This window comes from Hipposideros armiger, unplaced genomic scaffold (genome assembly GCF_001890085.2).
Source record: "Hipposideros armiger isolate ML-2016 unplaced genomic scaffold, ASM189008v1 scaffold_80, whole genome shotgun sequence".
Lineage (NCBI taxonomy): Eukaryota > Metazoa > Chordata > Mammalia > Chiroptera > Hipposideridae > Hipposideros > Hipposideros armiger.
The window spans coordinates 1,533,485-1,561,366 of NW_017731430.1; the positions used below are offsets into that span (position 1 = coordinate 1,533,485).

The 27,882-nt window shown below is 44.1% G+C and overlaps 1 protein-coding gene across 1 annotated transcript; it reads left to right on the plus strand.

The window, feature by feature from the left end:
• The first annotated feature begins 1,658 nt into the window (after window positions 1-1,658).
• RDH10 (retinol dehydrogenase 10) lies at window positions 1,659-27,163 on the plus strand. The gene is made up of 5 exons (XM_019643621.1): window positions 1,659-1,955; window positions 21,811-21,909; window positions 23,114-23,259; window positions 24,847-24,978; window positions 25,070-27,163. Exons 1-5 carry the CDS (start codon window positions 1,674-1,676, stop codon window positions 25,191-25,193), a joined length of 783 nt encoding a protein of 260 aa, XP_019499166.1. The 5' UTR covers window positions 1,659-1,673; the 3' UTR covers window positions 25,194-27,163.
• The last annotated feature ends 719 nt before the right edge of the window (window positions 27,164-27,882 follow it).

Genomic DNA, 27,882 nt, shown 5'->3' on the forward strand with positions numbered 1-27,882 from the left:
CCCCCGCCCCCGGCCCGGCTCCCTACCCGGGAGGGCTCCCAAACCCCACTGTCACGGTCAGCCCCGCTCTCGAGGAAGAGAACACCCCAAGCCACGGGCTTCTGGGATTGGATTTTTGCCCCTGATCAAGGAACGTGATCACCTCGGTGTTAGAAAGGCGGAAAAGTGTGCCAAACCCTGGTCTTCACCGAGGTCCGGTGTCTCTTTGGCGACGACAGGGGTTTCCCTGTGGGGCTTCCTAAACCCTCTGAAGACAGGGGACGGCAGAGCAGAGGGAACTTGTCACCACGGGTTTGAATCCTAAAGAAATGCCTCCGTCGCCCGTGCGATGGGAAACTAAAGTGCCTTGGGGAAGTTCTTCGAGCCGACGGATGCACGTATATACCCGGGGTGCCAAAAAATGTATACCCGTTTTAAGAGATGTTATCTTAAAATGGGTATACATTGTTGTTGTTGTTTTGGCACCCTCTGTGTGTGAGCGTGGTCTGAACCTCTTAGACTGGGGCCCGCGCGGATTTCACTATAACTTTAACCACGAGAAAATAATTACATTGTTTCACCAGAGATAAGTTAAGTACTTCAGTTACATACTCAGCCCGATTGCAAGGATACCTTGCCTCTTAAGGCAAAGCGCTGGAAGGATTTCGCCTTTTTGTAAATGTATTCCATGTTTTTGGTAACCTCAGGAAATCTGCGTTTCTGTATATTTATCAATTACCCTGAATCTGAGACTTTTTTTTTAAAAGCCAAAGCAGAGACCATAACCAACCATAAGTATTGGTCCAGGAAATTTGATAGGGGCAATTGCTTTTTGACAAAAATTTTTTTGTTTCCTGGGAAAACATTGAACTATAACGAAAAGATTAACTTGGGCACCACCCCTCCCCCATATTGGTCATTTGTCACCAACATGATTGGCACCTGCCTTCTAGGTCAGAACATCAAAAGGTTAAAAATGTTGCATTTTCAACAATGACATGGAGGGCAGCTAATAGAAATTGTTGTGCTTCCTGCCAAAACTTAAAGAGATCGTTATTTGTTTGCCAGGGAAGAGATTTTGGTTTTTAAATTGAGTTCTTGTGTGATAAAATTGCCTGTTTACCTGTGAACTTGGTTTACGTAAGGGTGTTTTTCTTAGCGGGTGTTCAGCTACTCCAGTTAGAAGAAACCCATGTGACCTCCATGCTTCATGAGAAACTTTAGGTTCCTTTCTTGGCTTGGGATGAATTCAGATTATTAATTACAGTTTTGATTTGCGTGTTTCCATGTTGAGGGTGCTCATACTAAAGCCTAAGAGCTGCTTCTGGCCTCTGTTCCCCCCAAAAAAGAGGAGTGTGTAATGTGTGTGTTTGGGAGGAGGGGTGTTCCCCTCTGGGCTGAGATCAGTTCTTTCCAGGTGTCTTTAGTTCTAGGAAGCTGATCCCATGAGGTCTGACTTGTATTGGGCTTGTCACAATTACATGATTTCCCCCGAAGCAAAGTTCTCCAGCAAATTGCTCTAATTCCCCAAGACTTTTAGGGGAGGAAGGCAGCTGTAAGTTCAGCCATTGGCAAGCCTTACAGTGTTAGAAACTTGAGGCTCACTGTAGTGTTTTTGTTCTGTATGATCTTTGTCCTACCGATTGCCGTGTGACTCACGTTTTGCAACCCCTCCACCCTCCCTTCCCTGTTCCATGTTTTTTCCTCCCCCCCCCCCTTCATCTGGATATCTGAGGACAGCTGGGAATGGTGAGGAAGAAATCCTGCCGCACTGTAACCTGCAGGTTTTTACCTACACCTGTGATGTGGGAAAGAGGGAGAATGTCTACTTGACGGCCGAAAGGGTCCGCAAGGAGGTTGGCGAGGTCTCAGTCCTGGTGAATAATGCCGGTGTGGTCTCGGGGCATCACCTTCTGGAATGTCCTGATGAGCTCATCGAGAGAACCATGATGGTCAATTGCCACGCACACTTCTGGGTAAATATAAACATCCTTATTTTCATTACTGGGCCCTACTCAATGGGAAGGTTGGGAAGGAGAGTATTTTCAATGCCAGCCTGAAAGCCACCTGCACACTTTCCCCACAAAGCTCCCTTCTAATCACTATTCCCCTTGGTGAATTACAACGTATGCCAGTTACTATTAAATAGCTGTTTGCTCCCCGCACGCCCCGCCCCCCCTCCATTCAGTATTTCTTGAGAGGGTAGAGGACTGAACATTTTGAACTAGTTTGAAAGATTGCCATAAAAATAACAAGAGGAAGCATAAAACCCTGGGTTTGTTTATTTTACTTTCTGTTGAGTTTGTAAAACATTGGTTGTTCTTATGAATTCCTAAAGTCAGAGTTTAGGCTTCCAAATTACTGCTCAGCCACATTTTGGGAAGTGCCAGAGATTCTGAGATCAGCATCTGTGGTCCGCTGGGAGCGGTCAGGCCACCCTGGCAGTCACTTAGCATCCACTGACCATCTGCAGTGTCTGTGACATTGTCCTGTTGGAGTACATCTTAGCCTAGAAGATGCCTCTGTTAGGGGAACAAAAGTCATTCTGATAGGACCACAGAGTCACTATACAGGGGGTTAGGGGGTTGTAAGGCCTGGTGAACCAGGGACTTAAACCAAATCAGCTTCTAGAGGATGGGTGGAACATCAGAGCTACTCCGGCATCTAAGGACGAGAGGGGAGGTCTTTCTAATGCTCTGGGGACAGCACGAACCCCAGCTTCTCAGCCGAACTGATTCAGTCATGGTGGGTGTTGCACTCTGACCTATAACTGTACACTGTTGATCCACTTGATGCTTTTCTTCTGCTGTAGTATTGGCCCCTTTACTTTTGTAGACAGGGTATGGAGATAGGGTGGTGTGTTTTGCTTCGCTTTCCCCCATAGGCGGATTAGCCTTCTAATCAAACACAACAAAGGACTGTTTCTCCTAAATAGGTCACATTCAACCTCATTAATTTTTTAGCAACTGCTTAAAAACTTAATCTGTCTTTAGAAATAGTTATTCAAATGTTCCCCTTGAATATCAAACCATTTCTCTAGTCCTGGAAGAAGCCTACTTTAATGCTTTATTTTCAAACATGAACTTTGTTTAATTCATTTCAAACCTCTAGAAATGAGCATATAAATGATGTAAGCTAACGCATATTATGTTTTAAACGAAGAAGATTACCAGATACAGTTTGGGGAAATTTAAGTGTGTGTGCTGTATGCAGTGGGGGTGAGGAATGGATAAAAGACCTTGCTGCTGCGGGGTCCACAAGAACAGGGGGCAGGTGACAAAGAGAAGGATCAAATGTGTAAAGGCCAGTACCACTGAATAAACTGGGCAATACTGTTTATCAAGAATCTTGTGTGTTTATGAGTAAAACAAACAATCGCCATCTAAAATAAAAAACACACATAAATTGCAGGTGGGCTGTAGTTTTCATATGCGAAGAATGGTAAGGATGAGGGTGCCATAGAAATTCGAGCCAATTCCAACTCGTCCTCCTTAAGCGGATGTCCAGCCATCATCAGTAGGCTAGTTACGAACCGCAGACACCAGGACCTTCCAAACTACAAACGTTTACCTACACAAAACACTCTGCAGTTTAGCCATCTTGCCTGCTTTCCCAGCATGGTGATTTTGCTAAATTGTAAAATTTCAAATGCAACCAGGTTTTTTAAAGAAACCCCATGTGATCTGCAGTTGAATGCTTAGAAGATGGAAGCACCTACTCTTCATTGGCCATCCTATAAAATGAGAGCTAGTTTAGAGTATTTTAATTGCAGAAAATCCACAGCTTCAGCTTTGAAAATGCACATCCATTGATGTCTGTACCTTAAACACTAGGCTACTTTCTAACCTAAGGAGAAAATTAAATCTCCACTAGAAATATTATTGTGGAGCTGAATCTGTATAGAGAGAAGGAACAAACCACCTTCCCAGAGTCCCTACTTAGCTTTGAGATATTGCTTAACTACACAATTTAAGGAGTTCTTGGAAGCCCTGACAGTAATGACGTCACTGCATATTAAAATATGGGAGGCTCCTGAATTCTCCAGCTGTTTTTCCCCCAAGCATCTAAACTTAAGAATTTATTTTCAATATTGAGTCAGAAAATTCATTTTCGAGTTGGAATTTCTGACTTCGTGCCGAGACTTAAAAACCATTGAAGAAATTGAGATCTAGCAACTAAGATGTAAAAGACGACTTACATAATTTATAGTGAGTGATGGGGGTGGGGTGGGGAAGGATGGTTTACATGGTCTAAGCCAGCGGTTCTCAACCTTCCTAATGCCGCGGCCCCTTAATACAGTTCCTCATGTTGTGGTGACCCCCAACCATAAAATTATTTTCGTTGCTACTCTATAACTGTAATTTTGCTACTGTTATGAATCATTATGGAAATATCTTTTTGTTTTCCGATGGTCTTAGGCGACCCCTGTGAAAGGGTCGTTCGACCCCCAAAGGGGTCGTGACCCACAGGTTGAGAACCGCTGGAAGATGTAGTCCTCCCAGTAGTCCTCTGAGGGGAAAATGTGCATGGTAACTGGTCAGAGATGCACAGTGTTGGCACGTGCTGCTTTCCTTCCAGAAAAAAATTACCGGCGTGTCTTTCCACTGTATCCAGGTAGGGAAAAGAGGTTGCCCCCATACCTTTGAAAAAAGCAGCTCAGCAGAGCAAAGACTTGTTCAGTCATTTGGACAGATCGACTTGAGCAGTTGCTGCCTGTTTTCATAAACTGATCCCTAGTATGGTGGTCCTGACCCAGGCTTAGAGTCTCAGGCAGTGAAATTGAAACCGTGTGCACATCCGCCACCAAGCTGTGCATGCTGCCACGTCCAAAGCTTTCCCTGTCCTCGCCCCCCCGCCTGGAAGGCCTCGTCTCCGCTCTGTCTACCTTTGAAGGCCTTGCTCAAGTTCTTACTGTAACCTTCCCTCCCGACTCCAGCCCTTTTCTGGAGTTTTGCATGTTTGAACTGCAAGGGTCCCTGGGGACCATCTGGTCCAACTCCTGGTTTTCTGATGAAGCTGCAGGTGAATGACTTGTCGAAGGCTTTTTCCTTCTTGCCATGAATATCTCTCAGCCCTTACTGTCCTTCCCATCCCTTGGTGCATAGTGTGTGCTCTTTGGTGTAGTTTCTTAGACTTCATGCCCTGAAACCCCAAAGTCAGTGGGAAAGCCGTCGGAAGGCAGTTTATTATATGCATCTATTTGTTTTCCCCTGCCTGGCACAGAACTCGACTCATAAGTCGCTCGATACGTGTTTGATAATAAAGATGAGACTCCTGCTTAAATTTTTAGAACATAACCTATTCAGAGAATGCTCACGTGTGCCTGTCTTCTGAGATTTCAGAAGGGAAGCATTATGCTGTACTAATTCATGCGGGGTAAGATGGATGAGATTTCAAAATGCGGCTGGCTCACGTTCGTCATTGTTTGTATCTCCTTTTGTTTTCCGACACGATTTTTCCATCCTCCCTGCCCCGCCTATATGCTCATTTTTACTATATTGTATGAACTTAGCTCAGCGATACGAGGCTCGTGACTTTGAGAAGGGCCGGTGTGAATATACCAATTAGAACCAAGCTCAAATTGAGTGCCTGGCAGCCATTCATATTTCCCAATGACCGGGCCTCCAGGAGACGATTCTCACTGCAACTCCTTCCCGGCTTCTTACTATTTCTGTGCACGCTGGAAGTTTTTGCAGCACTTGGCGGTGTTCTGCACAGCCCTCCAGGCGGCTGTGATCCTGTATCTTCCAGTATTCTTCCATCACCAGCAGCTCTTCTAGAAACCTTCTCTTGGTCCCCAAAGAAGTGATAGATTTGTGGTAGGTCCCAGTCAGCATAACCGGCTGTGCCACAGTCATGGTTAGGACAAGACCGTGGAGAATGTATACAAGACAATGTACCTTACATTTGCCATAATCATCAAAACCATTCACTTAGGCTCTCGGTATCTTCATGCGATGCAAAAGCTTGAAAATACTTCTCCGGTCTCCTTGGAAATATGGAAAGTTGGCCTCCCTACAGGAACTGCAAATCCATGTTTTCCCCCAAACGTTAGCGCTGCTTCCCTTGTTATTTTTTGAGGGTAGCTTGCCACTTCTAAAACACCACATTTATCTGTAGGTCCTTTCTGACCAAAGAGCTGCATTTGGCCTTGATACTTGAGCAGCACATTGATCCCTGATTAACCAAAAGGGGGAAGCAAAGCATTTCACTGCAGGCCTTTTGTGTTCTGAAGAGATTTTGCCGGGCAAAGGACTAAATCTGTCAAAGAGCTAGTGGTAATTTACTTCTATTGATATGGTAGTCAGACAAGATAATTGGTAGTTAATTAATAGACCACTTAACTTAAAAGGTTTCACAGTTTTAAAATACTAATTACCGAATTAAGCATTTATCTATATCCAAATGTCTAAGGTCTATTTAGTTAAAATCCATCCAGGAGGAGTAAAAGCCCACCAGCTTAGATCTGAGTAATGCAGCACTTAAAGACATTAGTACCTAATATCTCATGAATGGTCCCTAATCATTAATGTTCAAGTTCTTTTGTGATTTACTCATTTTTAATCTCAAATACTGTAATCCCCTGTTCTCTGGTTAAAGAAACCTAGTTTTGTTCAAGGCCTCTTACATTTAGATTTTTTTTTTTAAATTTCTAAAGTATTCATGTAAAACTACGTAGCCAATAGTTTTTTCTCCAAACCAGAATATTAAGACTTGTTCGACTACATATTTTATAAAGCATTGTTTTCCTGTCTTAGGATAGCTCCTAAACACTTGCAGTTCCGGACCTATTTTTAAGTCCATACTAGATCTGGCTTCCGTTATTCAATAAATATCATAAAAATCAAATGTTTGAGCTTTAGAAATAAAGACATTTTATGTCTTGAACTATAAATTGACATGAGGTAGGCACACTTGGTCTTATTAATTCTTGTGGTCACAGTTAAAAACTGAGTAAAACATCTCTTTAAATAGCAACTACTTGGACGCCTGAGACTATGTACCTAACAGGGTCATTTCATAGCCCTCTTTCCTAATATAAAATCAGCTCACATGGCTCATTGAATTTTGAGTGTCTATATTTGATATATGACATGCTGGGCCCACATCTGTTGCTATTGGAAATCAACATGATAAAATGCACTTGACATGACTGGTGTGAGCAGGGAACAACCCTATAAAAATCTCCCCAACATCTCTGATACATGTTCTCATCTGTATCTGGTTATCTCAGTTGTTTAGAAGATATTACTAAGTAACCAATGTCATATGAAAAAGTCTCAGTGCTCCCCTGGTTGCTGTGTCCAATGTGCAGCTTACTCTTTTTTTCAGAGTGTGACCCTTTCAGCCATCTATCTCTTCGAAACTCCACACTTTGGCTTCCATGAGCCCACTTTCTCCTGCTTCTCTTCCCGTCTTTCTGTCAATCCTCTTAACCTCCCTACCTCTGAAACGTAATCACTCCTTAGTATTGTGTGCTCAGATCTCTTCTCGCTGTGCACCTCTGGCTGAGTAATCTGTTTATTTCAATGGCTTCAACTGTGATTTCTGTGACTGTTCCCAAGTTCACACAACTGTATTGTCTGTTCCACTCATTCTCTAACATCAGCAAGTCTCAAAATTGAACTACTTCTTGCCCCTTCTGGTGTGGCCAGTACCACCAGGCTTGGAGACACCAGCGACAGCTTTAACTCTCCATCCTGCACACACCAAATCCAAACCGTTCTGCAGCTCCCATGTACTTCTCTCCAGTGCTTTCCACTCCTGCCTCCACCTGTGTGCCCCCATCAGCTCTCGCCTAGACTCTGGAAGCAGTCTCTGAACGTCTCTCCCTGTTTGCAGCCATTGCTCTCCAACCTGGGGGTGTCCAAGTGGACTTGGGCGTGTGGTATGCCTGCTCCCAGGTTACGCCGACCAGAACCTACCCCAAACCCGTGCGTGACCATATTGCTCACAGCATGAAGCGCACACTCATTGGCATGGCAGCTTAGGCCTTCCCGAGCTGATGTCCACCTGCCTTCCAAGTCCATTGCCCATATATCCCCTGGTGTACCCTAAACTCCACTAGGGCTGGGCACCTCGCTGTGCCCTGAAGAAACCCCACACACAAAGCTGTTCTGCCACTGAGCGCTGTCTCACTGAGAGACAAAGTTAAATAGTTCAGACAAAATGTATCGCTGCTCTTGAGAAAGAACCAGCACAATCAAAATATTTCATGTTGACTAAATAGTGTCTTTATACATGAAAGGGCAGTTCTTAGAGAATCGTCTCAAATCCTTGGTTCAGGGAATGGCCCTCTTATTGGATTGTATGCTGTTTATCTCAGTTTCTGGAAACAAAGTTGGCATTTGTTCGTTTCTCCCTGGTTATTTCTATATCCTGGGCTTTATCCGTATCTGCCCGAGTAGAAATTAATCTCTAGGACATGTCAAAGTGGAAGCATCTTGTACCTGTGCTAGTGCTAACACTGACTGAATAGGTGTCTCCTGACGGGGTGGAAGATTGTTCGTTGCAGGATTGGGTCCCTGGGGCGCAGACAAGAGCTACGAACCCCGTGGCGAAATGCTTAACCGCTCACAGTCTCAGTTTATTCTCTTACTTTAAATTCGTTTTTACCCTAATCATTTTTCAGGTTTCCAAGATCTTTGGCAAATTCTAGTGACTTGACTTTGGTAACTTGACTATATCTCTAAGATGTGGCAGTCAGAAAATTCCTTTCAAGCAGTTTTTAATAACCTCACTTGGGAATTAGAATACATTGTTAAAGCAGGAAACCCCTTTTTATTTAAGTTTTTTTTTCTTGAGTTAAGGAATATTAATAGCAGATTCATCTACAGTTTCTGTCCTCGGTCTTTCAGAAACTACAATTAAGTCTGTTTCAATTATGATAAGTAACCCATTTGCCTCTGTCTAATCCAGATAGCTGCCCGGGTCGGTAGGTGTGTAGTCGGCATGGTTGGCTTGTTTTGGAATGCTCCGTGCATGATGAGCAGAAGGTTCACGTCTGTGGTGCAGTTATGGCCACTGGACTGGGAAAAGTCCATTCCAGCCTGTGTTCAAGTCCTAAACACCCAGATGTTTTTGGACCCCCAAATTGTACTATGCTGAAATTCCACTAGGGGGTGTCCTGGCAGGGTGGATTTGTATCTCATTCCCTCGTACACACACCCACCCAGGAATGTTCCCAAGATGAAGGGCCTTTTGTAGCTAATCTTTGGAGTATGACAAACTCGGAGAGTCCATAAGAAATAGGGGACTATTCCCTGCCTCCACTGAACAGGTTAAATCCAATGTTTTGAGCCTGCAGCTCCAGGGATCGGATTAAAATGTGTTAAATCTCTCTTGGCTTAATTAGTGATTTCTTATCTCAAGTTACTGTAATAGTTAGCTATTCAAAGAACTAACCCCCCTTCTTAATGTTTCTATTCAGTGACCTAAAAACTCCTTTTAGGCCGAGACCCCTTGTAAGCATAACCGGAAAATAACTTGGAGGATGGAGTCTTTTAATTCTTTTTTGAGAATGTAGAGTAGTTAAAGCAAACAGCTGGTCCCGTAGGGCGGCCTGTGAGCATGTCCCTGTGCTGTGACTATGCTGTGAAGATAGCACTGTTCAGAGTGGAGGTTGTCAGAACATGGCCTGGGGACCTCATCACATTTCCCGACACGCTGGCCAGCCAGTTCCGGTCACCCACATCCCTGGGTGTAGAAGGCTCCATCTCAACCCTGGAGGGGATGCCTTTCAACAGCAGGAATGCTAATAGCTTTTCCCCAGCATGGCCCATGCTTGAATGCCTTTTTCTTTTTCACTTTATTTGTCGATTCTCTTAAAACTCAAGTTCACACCTGTCAGGGACCATTTTCTTAAATGCTCTGAAACTAAAATTAAGCGAACCACGGTGGGGGGGGGGGAAGGGTGGTGGAATTGAATATCCTCTCATAATGATCATAAAACTTTCAACACTTCAGCAAATGCTGCTAGAATATTTAACAGGTAAGGGCAACGACTGCTGCAACCTTGAGCGCTGTCAAGTCAGCCCAGCTGACAAGCCACTTATGAGGAACTCACATTTGGAAACAAGACGTTACTTGGTATGTGGAACTCGCCGAGCTCACGCAGCGCTGTGTGAGAGAACGGTGGCGGCGGTGTGAACACCAAGAACGCGGGCGGGTTTGGGTTTGGGGAAACCAGTGTTTTCTCTCTCATTTGCCGCCTGCATGAAAATGTGAATTTTGTGCCTTTCCTTCAAATAGCTCAGTCCTGGGATTTTTTAATATTAACATAGCTCGGCTTCCTAGTGTTATTCTAAACAACGGGGCTCAAAATAACACTTCCCAAATCAGTGTAACTGGGAAAATATTTGTGGTGTAACTTATGTAAGCACATGGGTATTTTGAGGACAAGTGAAACTTAAAATTCAAAGCCTGAATTTTCCCACCTGCCAATTGTAATTAACATACTGCCCCCTACTGATTTCTCAAGGATTTCTTTAAAAACAAAATCGCGCTACAATCTCTGGGGAAAGAGGGAAACATCAGGTATACTAAATTGTTTTCAAGTCGCTCTGTGCTGTTAGTTTTTACATTTGCTGGGCACTTCTCTGTCAGGCGTTGTCACTTATTATATTTTAAAACAGTTGCTTTCTGCCCCTAGTAAAACAGGACTAAAAAGCAGAGTTAGAAAGGGGCGTTATTGGAAAGCCTTTTGGGGTTCTCCAGCACCATCTAGGATTTGGAGGAGAGAGGCTGGCCACAGCCGAAGCAGCTGCCCAGCAATGTTGCTGAGGTCCCTTGCAGTGGTCAGGCGCTGGGGTTTTGCGGGAAGTATGACCTGGCACTGCGTGGAGGGTAGGGAGGCCTGGGAGCCATACATAGTAAGAACCAGGCGCTGCAGGAACTTGAAGAAACAGCATAAACAAAAATAGATAGCACTTTAACCAAAATAGCCTGCAAATATATGCTTAATGAGCCTTGTGTGCACACTCTGTACTTCAACATAGCACTTAAATTTCACAAAGCCCTTTCATACCTACTCTCCTGAATTAAGTAGAGCCATTATCCTATTTTTATGGATGAAGAAACAAACCAAGAGAGGTTATGGGACTTGCCTGGGGTCACCGCTGGGGAGGGAGAAAGCCAGGACCCAGACCCTCATCCTGGACTTTAGAGCATCAACAAACACAGCCAGTCCTCACTCCACACCGGGGGGATAGGTTCTGCGACTTGAAGCAAAATGACTTATAATGAAACCAATTTTACCATAGACTGATTGCTGTAAACAGGAGTGAAATTCCTAGGGCATCACATCAACGTTCTAACGAAGCGACGTTATTCGAGAACCTGCCCTATGTATCTGGGCTCTGTGTTTAAAGCTCCTAGACCAGCAGTTCTCAACCTTCCTAATGCCGCGACCCCTTAATACAGTTCCTCATGTTGTGGTGACCCCCAACCATAAAATTATTTTCGTTGCTACTCTATAACTGTAATTTTGGTACTGTTATGAATCATAATGTAAATATCTTTCTGTTTTCCGATGGTCTCAGGCGACCCTGTGAAAGGGTCATTTGACCCGCAGAGGGGTCGCTACCCACAGGTTGAGAACCGCTGGCCTAGACCTTCCTGAGAGCCACTTAGGCATTTGCCCTGCGGTGTAATGTAAGAATCCACCTTCAAGTGTCCGTTTCTTTTTTATTAGCAAGGTTCGTTTAGCGATGACTAATTAACTCTAGCTTAATATCCCCAGAAACTTGGCTCCCTAAGTTAGACAAGCATGTAAAATTCTAGACAAAAGAACCAGCAGCACGCTAGAGTTTTATTACCAAAGCCCAAGCCATGTGTGTTAATCTGTACCTTTTTGGGAATTTTCCATGGTCCTCATCTAAGGTGGTTACTTCATCGAGAGTAGCATAGTACATCCTTGGTCACTCCGTTTCCTTCTCTTCCTCGTGTGCCTGTCAACACTGACAAACTGGACACGAAAAGTAGGGAATAAAAGGGCTCTTCTACAAAGACTAGCTGAACAAAGTTCTGTAAACACTTGGTACCAAAATGTCAACAGTGTGGTTTTAGTTGAGGGTTTTTTGTTGTTTTTTTAACTTATTATCTCCTGGGAAAGGTAAAACCTTCATTCTGTTCCATAACAATCTTATGGGATCGGAATTCCAGATAACTCCATAAGCTTTGCCTTTGGAAATGCTAGTCATGGATTTTCCAAATTGTGCAATTTGGGCCAGTTCATGGCATCCAAGCTTAGGGCCCAAGCATCTGATTTTTATAAAGGGTAAATTTTTTCCTGGGTAAGGTTTTCTCACAGGCTTACCAAAGCATGAAAGCTTCAGAAAGGTAAATGTGGAAGTTGAAAAAGATCAATGCTGAGGCTGAAAAAGGGTCTGAATGTCCTGCCTTGAAAGCTAAGCGTTCAAAGCCTCTGTGGAAAGGCTTTGAGGGGAAAGGATTTTGAAGTTTCCTAGGTCTCGTTTTGAGAGCTTGTTTTCATGTGGATGGGGATATCTGAGTTCAGTTGGGCTGCTTTAATAGAATACCGTAGACTGGGTGGCTTATAAACAACAGAAATGTATTTCTCACAGTTTGGGAGGTTTGTCCAAGATCAAGGCTCCAGCAGGTTCGGTGTCTGGTGAGGACCCCCTACCTGGTGTGTAGACAGCTGTCTTTGCTGTAACCTTGTATGGTGGCAGGGGTGAGGGAGCTCTCCAGGGCCTCTGTTATGAGGGCACTAATCCCATTCCTGAGGGCCCCACCCTCAGGACCTCATCACCCCCAAAAGTCCCCCCCCTCCTAATCCCATCACATTGGGGGTTAGGATTCAACATCTGAATTTAAGGGCATCACAGCATTCAGACCACAGCAGAGGGGCTGGCTAACGCTAAATATGGACCCAGGGCCAACGTGCATGGAGTGAGGCTGTAAACTCCCAGAGTCGTTCAGAAAGCTCTGCGGGCCCTTGACGCTGATTTGAACCATCCTTTATCTGACAAACATTGTTGGAGGACAGGTGTGGGGAGGGGAAAATGGGGCTTCCTAACCCCTAAAATCCTGGTCCGAAGAACACTGGTGGGATAGAGCGCAGAGACATCAGTCTGCCTGTTTTGCTGAATTTCTAGAAGAAATTAATCTGAAGCCACTTGAGGTTTGGCATAGACAGTTTCCCAGCTCAAACTGCAGCCTGACGCTCAGCCTGTGGTCCAAAACCCAGCTATCCGCCTACTGGCAAAGCAGACCCAGACCCACTGGGCCAGAACCTGCACAGGTGATCCTCATGCACACCAAGTGTGAAGAAGAGCTGCTCTGAGTACTTAATTTCCCTTTCTGCTTCCTCAATATTCTCCTTCCCTACTTTTTTTTTTCCCCTGAGCTAATCAGCCCTTTAGGAATCTTGTCGACCAGGAAGATGCCAGATCATGCACTCTGAGGTCCACCTGGTCTAGGTTCAATTCTTTGATCTATGTTTCAGTCCCGTGGTAAAAGAAGGAGCCTAGGTGCTCTCTTGTCACCATTCCCTTTGGTCGCTGTGCCCCGATGGTGTTTCCAAAGTATAAGCACCTTGGCACAAAGGCGAGGCCCTGCTCTGAAGAGTTCCATCCTTCCTGCCCAGGACCAGGTGGCTGCCTGGAAGGAAGTTCCTGGAGGACAGGGACCCTGTCCTCCACTCCTGGCCCCTGACGTGTGGTCAGCATTATTGTCCTTCAGAGATACTTCTTAACTTGGTAATGGAGCAGTGGTTCGAAGGTATTGACGTATAAACTAAAAGTGATGGGCTTTTGAGCCCAATTTTCAGTTGTGGTTTTTGTTTTTTTTAAAGCCCAGAATGTCCTCCAAACCTAGAAAAATGTCATGACAATATGAGAATTAGGTCTTAGAAAACGTCAGCGCCGTACTCTGTGGAACTTAACTTGCTAACGTGCACGTTTCTTCTGGAGAGTGGCTCTCATGGGGCTCCTCTCCCTCAGAGGCACTTGGCAATATCTAAAGACGTTTTTGATAGTCAGCACTCATGGGGTTGGTACCAGCATCTAGTGGGTAAAGGCCGGGGATGCTGCGAAACACCTGGCAAGGTGCAGGACAGCCCCTTGCACGACATAAAAGTGCCCAGCCCCAAACGCCGGTGGTCCTGGGGCTGAGATACTCTTCTAGAACACTGGGTTCTCGCACTTGGCGCCTCTTGGCTCCAGGGAAGGTTGTCTCCTCGTGCCTGGTTCCCGCCCTGGTATAATTAGCCTGAGATGTGGCCTGGACATCAGGAGTAAAACCTCCCTTACGTGATTCCCATGTGTAGCAAAGTTTGAGAACCGCCAATTTATAGATAAGGTGGCTTCTACACTCCTTAAGTTTCTTTAAGAGTTTCACAAAGGTTGTTTTTTTTTTTAAACAATGCCTAACCCAGTATAGGTACTTCATCGACCCTCGTGCATAGTAAGTAAATTCTAGATTGCGATCGTGCGTGCTTGAGAAGAAACCGTTGCAGGAGGAACCTCTTGATTATCCTTCATTTAGGTAAAGATTTCAATTTCTTCTAAAGGCTCCACAGTAAGCAAACCAGAAAGCAGAGAAGAATTTGAACTGTTTACACGTATGAAATACAGGGGAGGATGGACGGCGATCATAGGGCCATTGCTGGGCTGGGCTGTTGGATGGGTTCGGGGTGGGGAGGCAGTCCTGCCACTTGAGGTGGCCTGAGCACTGGCTGAGCCTGCGTGCACGTGCTCATGCCTCATGGAAGTGCTTACCAGTCACTGGAGCAGAACAAGCCTCCGCCCTTTGCAAGAGCTGTCTTCATTACAGTTTCTGAGATGTGATTTGAGTTTGAGGCGAAGCAAAGGAATTAATGACAACCTGTTGTTCAGCAGACTATTCAGCTGCAATTTTGTGGGTTATTTTCATTATTCTGTGAAGAGTTATTAAGTAGAGGAAGGGGCCTGAGCATGAGGGAGATCTGGAACGTTCCTTTGATCATCTAGGACTGAGCCGGGGCGGGGACCAGAAACCTGCTCTGCATTCATAGTTTCTTTTAACGCATTGAGCTTCCATGAGCTCAAGTAAAACACAGAAAAGCGATGATTGTTTCACTGATCGTTTGTAATGTTTGTAATACATGAGAGGCATGAATTCAAGTTACATTATTTTAAAAGGCACAACCATGACACCATATAAATGTTTAATGATGAGTTTTACTGCTCACCAGCTGCTGGCGACTGCCCTGACGGACTTGATACCTTATTGAGTCATTTACGAGAGTCTCAGGCAAGTATTACCTTGGCGTGTGTTTGGAAGTGTGGTAGGAATCGGAGAAAGAACTATTGGATAGAAGTCGTGCCTTGGAGATCTTCTCCTCTCGTGAGCAAGCTAAGGGAGGTCAAGTAACAAGGACGGTTAAGTGACGGGCAGTTGCCACCATGCGCTTTCGGGACTCCAAAAGCCATGGTCCTTGCAGACTGAGTTTTGAGTCACTCGTTTCTGGTATTTCTGCATAGCAAACTCCAAAATGTACAGGAATGTTGATATCTGAGTCCCTGCCTTAGGGTAGATGCATCCCGTGCTTGAACAGTGGGGAGGCAAGTTAATGAAGCATTTATCTTTGCTGAATAACCAGTAACCTAGGTGTCATCATCTAGGTGTTCGTTTGAAAAGCCTCGCTCTTTTATTAGCTTCTTGGTCGCGGGCAACTGTAGGCATAGACTTGTGCGTGTGTGTTAAGGATTAACTGCGGATGCCTGCAAATGTCAAACTGACCCCTGCAGCCTCAGCATAATAATAAAAAGGACGGTAGGTGAACATTGGTGTGAATTGGATGATTGATACCTTCTTGAGTCTCTCCTCTATAGCCAAAGAGAGGACATGCTGTGTCAATCTGATAGAGATTTTGATGAACATGTTAAGTCTGAGAGAACAGTTCCAGGCTTCAGTATCTTGGGGCTCCATTGCACAGTTTGTTCCCTTCTGTCTCGACAAACACACCCAAATAGGAAAGGGGGGGAAAAAAAGCTGTGACCCAGCTACATAAATTTCAGAATTTGTGCTGTCGACTGCAACTAAAATATTTCAAGTCAGTATATTACTAGCAAATATAGATTTGGAGTTTACTTCCTAGCTGAGGATAATTTTATAATGAAAATGTTCGAGTAACCTTTTCTATGATCAAAGTGAATTGTCTAAAGTTTGGTGGTCAGCATACTTATTAAGCAGATACCTGTAAATCTACAGAATGAAAAGTATATATTTAGCCACATGTTCCTTTCCATTTTTTAATCTTTGAACACAAAGACTATTGTGTTCAAAGACTTAAACATCACCAATTTTTAAATCTTCGAACACACTAGTGATTTATTCTATTAACGTTTGTAACACAGTTCACTATTTTTTCAGCATTTTCAGTAGTTTGTACTGTTGAATCAATAGCTTTCCAGGAGCAGTGACTGAATTTTCAGAGCAGGGCGCCACCAGATGTCATTTGATCCTTGTAAATACGCAGTATGCTCCTTTGTGATTCGGACAAAGATTCAGACAGAAGGGAGAGGTGTTGAACCACTTGGAGGGTAGGGCACCACGAGACTGTCCACTTCGCGGCTCTTTGTTCAGTGGAGTCTTGATTGTTCTGTTTTTGTTTTCAAATTGTATGTATTGCTGTTATTTGCAGATTCTGAAAACCCTTAAACATACGTCCGAAAACTGTACACTATATGTGCAGATGGTGTTAATCCTCTTCTCATCATAATATGAATTGTGGGCCTCTTCAGGCCTACCCTGTTTCTCGGATGTTCAAATCTGAGATAAACACTTCAAAACGGTTCTTTGAAAAGGTGCCTTTTCTTGAATTGACCACAGGACGGTTGTGAAAATGCACAAATGCACAAAAATTCAGCGCACAGCCCTTTTGTACTGGGAAAAACTACCTTTGCTCTCCCCTTCGTAGCCATGAACCTGGAATTGCTTGCAAGTAAGGAGAACACACTCGGGTGTTTTACCTACACCTTTAAAATGTCATCAGTCTGGAAATTTCAAACGTCAGACTTCGCCGGATACCACTTTTCTTCACGTTCTCTTTTGTTTAGCTTCGGGCTAATTTGCCCTGACAGTGCAGCTGCAGGCCCTGCGTTGCTGTCTGTCATTAAGGGAACCGAGAAGGACCTGGAGGGCCAGAGCTGTGGGAAGTTAATTTGGCGCTAAACCTAACGTTCAGAGATTTCTCAGGCCATGACATGGCACGTCTGTGTCCGGTCACACTTCTGTTTAAGAAGTTCTTGTTTATATTCTAAATATGACCTCTACAGCTATCCTTCCAAGTGCCCAGTGCTTTGAAGAGGGCCCCTGAGGAGCTCAGGAGGTATTAGACTTGTTAAGTGTGTTAGGAGGAATTGTCAGTATCCTTGTAAATGTCCTTTTTCCTTTTTTTAGTCACATAGCAATCCTGTCAGTTGGTGGCAGATTATGATATTGGAGTCTTGTGATAAAAATTAATCAGGGGTATTCATAGGCCCATCGCCACACTTTTTATCCAGAGTCCATTTAGAAGAGTTTTCTCTTTTGCAGATAGGAGAATCCTCAGGTCCATTCTCACTCTAAATTCTCTCACTGAACAGACCAGTCAGTGTATATTGGTTACTGACTTTGAGACCCCCCCCCATGATCAAGAGTCCACCAGATATGTTTTCCTGGTGCACAGTTCTCGGACTTTGGTTCACCATCTAGCCAACCACCACTGGCACCGACTAACCCTGTACTTCCTTAGAGAGCCCTCTCCCAGGTGCCAACTGCTGGTCCAGGTAACCCATCCTCAGAGTGGAGAAAATACAGCAGCCCTGGCGTTCAGTGAGTTATCTGAGTTGCCGCCCTCAGATTCACTGAGGGCAGCCCACGCGTGAATTTATGCTCAAGCCATTTGGGCGTGGGCCTCAGGTTTGCCCTTTGTGATCTTCTAACGACTCTTTGAGACAAAATTAAAGATCACGAACCTTAGCTTGAACTGACTGGTGTCATGGCAACTAGCACTTCACCTTTCACTGGTCCCCATCACGTACATGCTCCAATATTTGTGCACATTAATAATTCATTGCAAAGTGCCAGGTTTCTTTGTGCTGTCAAACTGCGTCAAGGCCAGAATATGCTGTGCTATCTCAGATGTCATCTACCAGACTGTTGAGGGCAAGAGTAATTAGGAAAGAAAACTAGTCCTGTTACTTGGGAAAAATTCCTGAAAGGGCGATGCTTTCTAGCCACCCATTTATGGCATTTTTCTTGTAAAGTAAGGGATAGAATTAGTGTTGATCAAAGTTTATTTGGTAATGTGCTCCAGACTTAAGGCAGGCGTTTGCTTGTGGAAATAACGCACGAGCAGTAATTGCTCACCGCCACTCAGGCAGCAAAGGAAATGATTAACAGCCTTAGGTCTCAGTCACGTGGCTCGGGCTCCAGAGTGAACCCTGAACACTCAGGTTTGAAAAGAAGGCTCGAGTGGTCCCGCTGCGAAGGCGCATATCCTCGGGCCGGCCTTTGCCCGGCACACAGTAGGAACTGAGCAGGTGTTTGGCGGCAGCTTCGAAGACCAGCAGTCTGGGTTCCGAGGCCCACGGTGGCCTTGGGGAGCGTGCTGCCCCTCCCTGTTTCCTAGCACCTCCTTTTTCCCTGTCATGGTAGACCTGCCGTTGCACAGCCTCTCTAAATAAATGACATAGACCTCTCTCTTGGAGTGAAGCAAATACAGTGACACATTGGATTTCATTCATACGGGGGCCAACTTTGTCCCTGATTAGGCAAGAAATCGCATATTTTAAACAAACCATTGACCTGACACTACTTTTTTTTTTTTAACTCACCCCTCCCTCTCAAAAGAAGGCTTCATATTAAAACAAACAAACCTATGTCACACTTTACAAGCTACTTAAAGTGAAGTATTTTTCCCTGCAAAAATGTGTTTATAACCCACAATTGGGAAAGATTTTAGTCATTTAGTCCTGTTTGGATTCTTTTGTTTTCTCTTTTCTCTTTTTTCCTTTAAATACAAAACCAGTAGCTTAAAGGTCCCTCCCAACTGCTTTGGAGGGGGTGCAGGAGGAAGAAGCCCAAATCTCATTTGTGTTTTAGAATATGCAGCCACCATACCCAGCTTCTGTGAAGGAGAAACTAGAACTGATGTCTGATTTCACAGTTAAGTGCAGGTGAGTATAAATTCTGCATAGAGACAGGACTAGGACCCGCCGACGTTGAGCCCATCACTGTTGGGCCAGATCAGAATACAGTGCTTGCACGTAACAGACGTTTGAGAAGCACTCCTGAAAGAGTAAGTGAATACCACCAGACTGATTTCAGAGGAGGGGGCCTTCATTGGTCTCAGAACCTTGCAACACATTAAACTTCAGAAACCGTTAGGAACTTGTTAATCTTCTATCACCTGCTTTTATGTGGTGCTGGGACCTGGATTAGTCATTTAACACCTGCAGGCGACAATGTAGCACATGAATACCGGGAAGTCATTACTGCCAGCCCACTTGGTGTCTGCATTTCTGGTCAGGACCAGCCACCAGCTAGAGTTAGAGGGGACGCTGGCCTTGTGAACCGTCAGTCAGCCGTGCGGATTTGCCGGATCACCAAGTAGCAGATTCTTTCTGGGATTTTAGACTGTGTGTAATTTCTTGGGATTTAATACTGAGTTCTTAGACTTAAGAACTTACAAACAGGGCCCTTCATACTAAATGTCCCTGTCTCCCAGCACTAGGCAAAGTTTTCATACTTAGAAATGATCTCTGGATAACATCAAGAGTACACGTTATACTTTTTAGCTAATCTGGGAACAATTAATCATAACAGATACTTAAGACTTAGAGACTTGATTATTTAAAGGTAGGATTTTCTAGTTTAGATTGGAATCTATAAACTGCTTCGTGACGTTCGTTTATTGTGAATCTGCAATATAATAGCCATCTATAAGCTATAGAGCCTAAGGTGAAGCTATAATGACCTGAAGTACCACAGCATGCCTTTTTTTGGCTATCAAGCAGACCAAAATTAGAATTACTATGATAATTACCCTAACCATCCTGCTTACCACTACAAAGAAATAAAATGAAGCTGAAACGTGTATCTGTCCTACATACTGCAATGTGCCATGCCAGGGCTATAAAGTTCGAGAGAAGCACTGAGCACTTTGTCTTCCACAGTTCTCCCCTCATGGCTGAAAGAATCTGTATCTTCCAGCTTAGTCTGGGGCAGCCAGACAAATCAAAACAATCAAAATCAAATTACCATAAAATATATCTTTATGTTATGGTGAATGGTACCAACTATACATCTTAAAGAAATATGGACAAAGTCAAGGTGAATAGAATAATATTAGATAAAGGCCTAACACACTACCTTTGACAGAAAAGTATTGGGAAACTCTGGTGACAGAAGCACTTTGAAAAGCATAAGAGGCAATATGTAAATATGTGATGAATATTACACTTGGAATTACTTAGGAGGGCATGAGGGGTAGATTGTCAGAGAAGGGAAGAGTTCATGGGTAAAATTTATAGGTGAGATAAGCACGCACATGGGTGACAACAGTGAGGAGGCCCCAACAAATGGGGTCTGAGTTGGAGGTGAGGGGTGTTTCTTGATGGCCGGGAGTCTGACCGGAGAAGACCTTGGGACACATCACCAAGATCCATCTGGCCACTGGGTGCATCACGGATTGCAACATGGAAAAACTTCAGAATGGATGGAATGAGTGTTTTTGATCTTGTGCATGCAAAAGTTGTAACAAATGAGATATTTATGCAAACCTTCGGCGATCCTTAACCAGGAAATCCTCTGAGAAGGGAAGGCAGCTCTTCCTGAAGTCCATTGTGTGGCGTTTGGGTTTTCTAACTTCATAAATCATGGGAAGCTGTGTTGGCAGTGGGCTATAACTCAACAGCAGACAGATTGCTCTTTGCTGCTTTCTTTTAAGAAGCAGGTTATAAAACTGTTGGGAGCCTGGCAGAGTAGTTCATAGATCATCTTAAGCAATTTGAAGTAATTTTTTTTTTAAATACCCCCCTGCCTCTTGAAGGCAAGAGAGCTAGACAGAGGGAGAAGAGAACTTAGTGAAAAAGACCCATGCCGCCTCTGGGCCCATGGCCCTGGGACGTGTGCCGCATGCTCCGCTACACGAGTGGCCCGTCACCTGCCTCCGTGGGAAAGGCACTCCCCGGCACACCCCACAGTGGAGCGTGGTCGTGCAGGGGTTTTCGTCAATGCAGAGTTAGCATTGTGACACGGTTTTCGCTAAAACGGTCCTGTACTTTGACCCTGTTTGGTTTTCCATCCTAAAATACTTTACCTTCTGTTAGTACACTTTGGTAATAAGGCTTTGGATGCCGGAAGAGGATGCAGGGACATCTTTTCACGGGTTTATCACTGTTTTAGACACAGCTATTCGGTAAACATTAACACAAGGCACCTGTTTGTGGATAGGCAGGAGGTCCCTTGTGGGGGGGGGGGCGGTGAAGGGAAGCGGGAGACGCCTGCGCTAAAGTGTCACGAGCATAAAAAGATCTCTGACCTGGGAGTCATTTAGATTAGCAGATAACTATCACTTGAAAGGTGATAAAGAGCCTTCTACTGGTGCTTTCTTTTCATCTGGACGTTGTCCCCAAAGGGTCTTGTGTTACTGTTGGTCACGGCTTCTAATAGGCCTGCCATGCCAGTGACACGGTGGGACGTTAACCAGACACTTCAAGGATCTTCTGTTTTTGATAAATTCGTTTAAAAATAAACAAACTTGGTTTTGTGATCTTGGGTTGGGTTTTAGATGAAACGCATCATGTCAGTTCTAAAGTTTGTGTCTCACTTTTCTTTCAGACCACGAAGGCTTTCCTTCCTACGATGCTAGAAATTAATCATGGTCATATCGTGACAGTTGCGAGTTCCTTGGGATTGTTCAGTACCGCCGGAGTAGAGGTTTGTCGGATGGAAAGCATTTCCTTCATTCAGTCGCTTTATCTCATGATGTATACACTAAAATCCTAAGGAGTACCTGTTGCCTATACATTCGTGAAAGCCCTCTACCTGCGTGCCATTGGAGGAGCGCCCCAGTAACCCAGGGCCAGCTGTGGAGATGCAGTGCTGCATTTTCTGCCATGAAATCGCTTACACTAGCTTGTGCGTGCAGCAGCAATAAGGGAAGGCAGTGAGCCCGTCCTCAGGACACCCCGTTTTCATTAGCAGTTTTGCTTGGTGGCGGTGGGGAGGGACAGAGTCAAGAATCAAGCCATGGAGGGCAGTGGCAGTGCCACAGGGAACAGATAAATGAGGCCAAAGGTTGACCTTCTGTTTTGGTCAACTTGCCAAAAGCGAGCTCTCTTGTACAAGCTCCTCAGATGAGTAGGTTATGGCAGAAGGGAGGTGTCCTTCCTTGTACATTTGTAGAGCTGGCCTGAATCAAACCCTGTTCTTCACCATAACCACATTATAAAGCGTGCGTATGCATATTGTTCTGTGCTGTTTGTCCTGTAACGTGAGACTGAAAGCATTGCTGCATGCATACACAAAAGCACACAGAATAGATGGCTTCCACAGCCCACGTTACCAGCCCTGACTTTAAAGTGAGGTAATGGAGAAGCTTTCTTTTATACCATGTGTCCTTAGGTTACAGCCTAGTTTAAGTTCACAAGGTATAGTTATCATTTTCATTTGTCCTTCGCCCTAAAATGAGAATCAGATCATAACAACTTATAACCTCAGCTAGACTTGTCTTTGTTCTCTTAGCATTAATTTAAACAAACTGGTTTTTCAGTCTCCTTTACCGAACAAGAGACCATTTGTAAATGTTCCAGACACTTCAAAGTGAACCTGTCTCCATTTTTAACTCCAGCTCGTTAGCTTTCATAGAATCCTTTTTGGTAACTTCCCCAGAGTAACACGATACTTGGTTGATGTGGCAAAAAGTGTTCATCTGTTTGTGCTGTTGCTTTGAAAATATTATTTCTGCACTGAACCACATCAGATATCTGTCTTTAAAATGCGTGCCTTTTCTTTGCTTAGTCACCTGTAACCTTTTGTAGCAAACGCGTAACCAGAGTTCGACCAGGGCAGAAGCTTGGGTTTGGCCTGGGATCTGTGCACGTACTTACGGCTGGTTTCCTCCTTTCTCCCTCTAACTCAGGATTACTGTGCCAGTAAATTTGGAGTCGTGGGTTTCCATGAATCCCTGAGCCACGAGTTAAAGGCTGCTGAAAAGGATGGGATTAAAACAACGTTGGTTTGCCCTTATCTGGTCGACACGGGCATGTTCAGAGGCTGTCGGATCAGGTCTGTGAGACCCTATCTTATTACTGATAAAAAGCTGTTTTAAAAGTCATCGTTGCATATCGGGGTAATGTGTGGAATTAGATCCTCAGCGAAGTCAGCCTTGTACTTTCGCTGTCACTTGACAGTTAACCTGTAGTTTTCATTGGTCAACGTGTGTGAAATTGAGGTAAATAACATAAACAAGCGAGGGTCTGGCGCCACACTGGTGTCAGCTTGCCGAAGTCAGCCTAGAAGCATCAGATAAAACATGGCTTCTGTATGCCTTCAAGGAGGAAACATAAATACCCTGGATTTTCCTTAGAAGCGACTTCTTTGGGAGTTAATGTATTTCTTTAATATTAGTGTTGGTAAATACATGTGACTTTGGTGTAGATGTGAAACAATGTCACTGTCACAGAAGAGTGATGGCCTTTCTTCTAAAAAGACCTTTGGATATTACAGTCTAGATTCAGAACCTTCTTTTCTGCCAAGCGTGTATGTAGCTAGATTCACTCTGACAGAATGAGAAGGAACGTTTAGGTTTACTAGAAATGAAATGAAATACCCACCCACTTTGAAAGGAGGCATATGGGAATATAAGTGTCAGGTCACATCTGACTTGAGCTAAGCAGAATAAACAAAACCGTGAGTCATTAAGAGGGTACTTGTGAAGACATGCTTACTTGGAGATCTTTACTTGGATGAATTTGAAAGACGAAGGAAGATAACCGCCGAGTTCCCCGCGTTCCCGTTGGTCACATCCTGACCCTGACCAAGCTGCAAAGTAGGTGGAGGGCAATTTGAGTCCTTCCAGTCTTGGGCTGACTCCGTCTGGACGGGAGTGGACTCCAGCTCTGGTCCTTTCCCGTGTGCGTGTGTGCGTGCGTGTGTGTGTGTGTGTGTGTTGGTTTTTTTCCTCTTATGTACTTAGGGACTAGTTCCTGAGCGTCTGAGGAGCTCTGTTTCCTATTTAGCATCATAGCAGGTGTCCAAAGCTGTGGTGGGACCATGAAAAAGTGAAAGAAATAAATTATATTATTAGGTTATTTCAATGTGTAGCTTATTGAATTCAGCTGAAGGTAGGATGTCTCAATGCACTTCACCTCAGAGACCCCCCTAGAGAAAATAGCTTGGCTTTCCCTATTCAGGATTCTGGGCAAGTATATAGCCAACTTTTATTTCCCTCAGGAAGACTCTGCCAGTGTTTGCACCCATCCTTTGAACTAGACTTAATACCGAAAGTTGGCGTGTTGTTAGGGCTTAGCATTTGTTATGCCAAACACCCTCTCCTTTTTCTGTTGAAGGAAAAAAAATAGAAACATAATTCGAAATACCTTTTAAGGCATTTTTAAAACATGACTCACTTTACAGAAAAGCAGGCTGATTTTGGTGGTGGTGGTGTTTTTTTCTTGTTTTCCAGACTATGCAAATAGAATGTGTTCATAGGGAACTTGGGAAAACACAGAATAGCGCAACGAAGTCAACAGAATGGACCCCAAATCTTGTCGCTCGGATAACATCCCTGTTAATGTTTTGATGGGTCTTTTTCTGGTCTTTCCCGATTTGGTGCTCATCCCTAATTGCGGTGTTTTCCCATGTGATTTGCAGGAAGGAAATTGAGCCATTCCTGCCCCCTCTGAAGCCCGATTACTGTGTGAAGCAGGCCATGAAGGCCATCCTCACCGACCAGCCCATGATCTGCACACCCCGCCTCATGTACATGGTGACCTTCATGAAGAGGTAACGGCCCCTCGCGGCTGGGTCTGCCCGGATCCGCCCCCGGAGCGGACGAGCCCTCCCGGTCGCTAATGCCTGTGTCTCTCCTTTGCAGCATCCTCCCTTTCGAAGCCGTCGTGTGCATGTACCGGTTCCTAGGAGCAGACAAGTGTATGTACCCCTTTATCGCTCAAAGAAAACAAGCCACAAACAATAACGAAGCAAAAAACGGAATCTAAGAAGCTTCTTTTGTGCGGAATATCACCATCAAGATGTTTCAGTCCGATCCACAGCCGCGTTACCCACATTCTCTGGATTCGAAATCATGTCGACTTTTTTTTTTTTTTTTAAATCCACTTTTTAAAAAAAAAATAAAGTGTAGATTCACCGACTAGAGGACTTGGAAAATGGGATCCGCGAAAGCGAGCTCACGTTGTTGCCAATGGGGTCCTTTCTGGGCAGAATCCCCAAAACCAGTCACATCTTTTAGACAAGCACTGTGTGACATTTCCAGGCTACCGTTATTTTTTTTTTAATGAGCAGAAAGTCTAGAGATGATAACAACAGTGTGTTTCATGTGCGTGGTTTTTCCTAATCCCCATAGAGTTTATTAATTCTTGTCCTTAAACTCTAGCCAGTTGACACCCTTGCAACTTCAAGGACTGATAGCGCTCTATTTTCTCATGTTTTCTAAGTTTCGGCTTTGCAAAGCCTGGGTGGCTTTTCCATGGTGATTGTGTGTGTACAGCGCTTTTCAAAAAGAATTATGAAATCTCCATCCTTTTGAATTAAATGCTATTTGATTGTTACAGTAAAGGTGATCAGGTCTCTTTTTTTAAGGTCACAGCGACTGAGGTATTAGCCGAATTTTAAATTGTATCTCTGAAATCTTTCCTTAAGTATCTATTACTCTGGAGACCTAGGTATCAAAAAAAAACAAAAAACCGTACATTTTCTACCTATGAATTTTGCTGCATACAGAAAGTGCCCTTGCCTCAGGAAGCTGCTGGGTTTCATTTTTTGGATGGACTTTAATCTAGAATCCACAGCAGCTCTGCAAAGAAAGCGTTCTAAAAATGGGAACTTTGGCATTTTAAAAAGTCCCCATTTTTGTGCCAACTATGATTAGTGAGGGGGAAAATCTTATCCTCTGGAGTACGTATGGAAGGGTGTAAAGATTCTTTTAAAAGTTTTATTCACCTTGTAGAACCGCAAATGACATTTTTACAGTATTTTTTTGTAAAGCAGACTATTTTGTGCCTTGAATTTGGTAAATGTGTATTAGTGAAACATTGTAAAAGTGAACTTCTACCTCTGTATCTTAATGTATACCATCCACTTGTAAATTACTATAAACTATTATGTGACTGCCTTTTTTTTTAGAATGTCTTGTTTAAACAGCGACCAATGTTTAAGGCTATTAAAATAAGCCATCTTTTACTAATTAATTGGGAAGTTTTATAAAGGACTGATTAAATTTAAAGAATTAACTTACATGCAACCGAGTGTGTGTTTATTAGTTATCAGTAGCGTTGTAGGGAAAATCATCATGGTTTTTGTTTTTTTTTCTCCGTGCCATATCCCACCTTAGTTAAAGAAAAGTGTTTGAATGGGATAATGTTCAGGAACAGATAGACATTAGCGGCTTAGGGGGCCATATACTCAAATGTCCAATGTTTCCATCTGCTAACATTAGATCCTTTACAGGGGCTTGTTTATATTAAAAGTAGGAAAATAGAAAGGCTCCCGTGACCTGTGTGTTTGCACCACAGACGAAATCTGCACTGTACCCACAACTATTGTCCCCATCGTTGGTCTTTATAAGGAACAGTTTCATGCTATGTTTGAAGTTCTCTTTAGAGATGATAGCCAAGCCCGAGGCCATTAAAACAACTGAGGCCCTGGCTGCCTCTTCATTTTCCATTTGGGATTGAAAGGACTTGGAAGTAGAATCCTAACGAGGTGGGCGGAGACATTTCAGAGGTGGTCCAGGACACCTCCGAGTGAGCCCCGACCGAGCACCCTCAGAACACCCTAGAGAAATCTGTTCTCCTTTAACCACCCATTTACCCATCTCAAGACGAAGGAAAGTCTTCCTTACGTTTACTTTTATTCTCATGTGTTGTAATTTAAGCCTCTTTCTATTTTTGTTTGTTACTGCCCTTGTAAGATTGTCCATCGCTGAGTTCAATAAACCTAATTCATTTAACTTCTTTGTAGAAGTCTTCAATTCCCATGTCTGGGCCTAGTTTAATTACATCTGTGGCTCTCCGTTGAACGTTGTCCAGTTTCTCTAGCTGCGGAGTTTGGAAGGGGGGACAGTTAATGCAAGTGTAGGATGCCTGGCCCCTGCAGGCTGTACTTCACCCCAGCATCAGGCTTATTGTAACACTGTAGTGATGATTGTCATTCTCCCCAAATGTGAACGCTCTTCTGGTCCAGCCTGCTTACTGGTGTTGCTCACTTAGGTAGCTGCCAAGGTTGCTTTTCCTGCTAATTATTCATCTACACCCCCCTCCACCCCACCCTACCTTGACTTTGAATGTGTTCTCTTTGCTGTCATCTGGCCCATTCAGGCGTATGTTCAGGGCCACTGGGCTCAAGGGTGACCCCCTGGGGAGACCACTCTGCACCCCCATCTAGAACTGGCTCGTGAGAGTGTGTCCTTCTCTCTCTCTTTCTCTCTCACCTTTCAACCAATTTAATGATAATCATATTGAGTGGGACCCAGGAATCCAAAGTTTTGAAGCCGGCAAAGCTGAATTCCAACTACTGTTTCCCCCTTGATCTGCCAGGGCTGCTGCTCTGTCACAAAAGATTAGATTAGCTTGACAGGATTGAACTACATAAAGCCAGGCTGGGTTTTTTTTTTCTTCTTCTTTTTTTCTTTTTTTTTTTAAGTATCCTGTTTCCCTGAAAGGCTATACC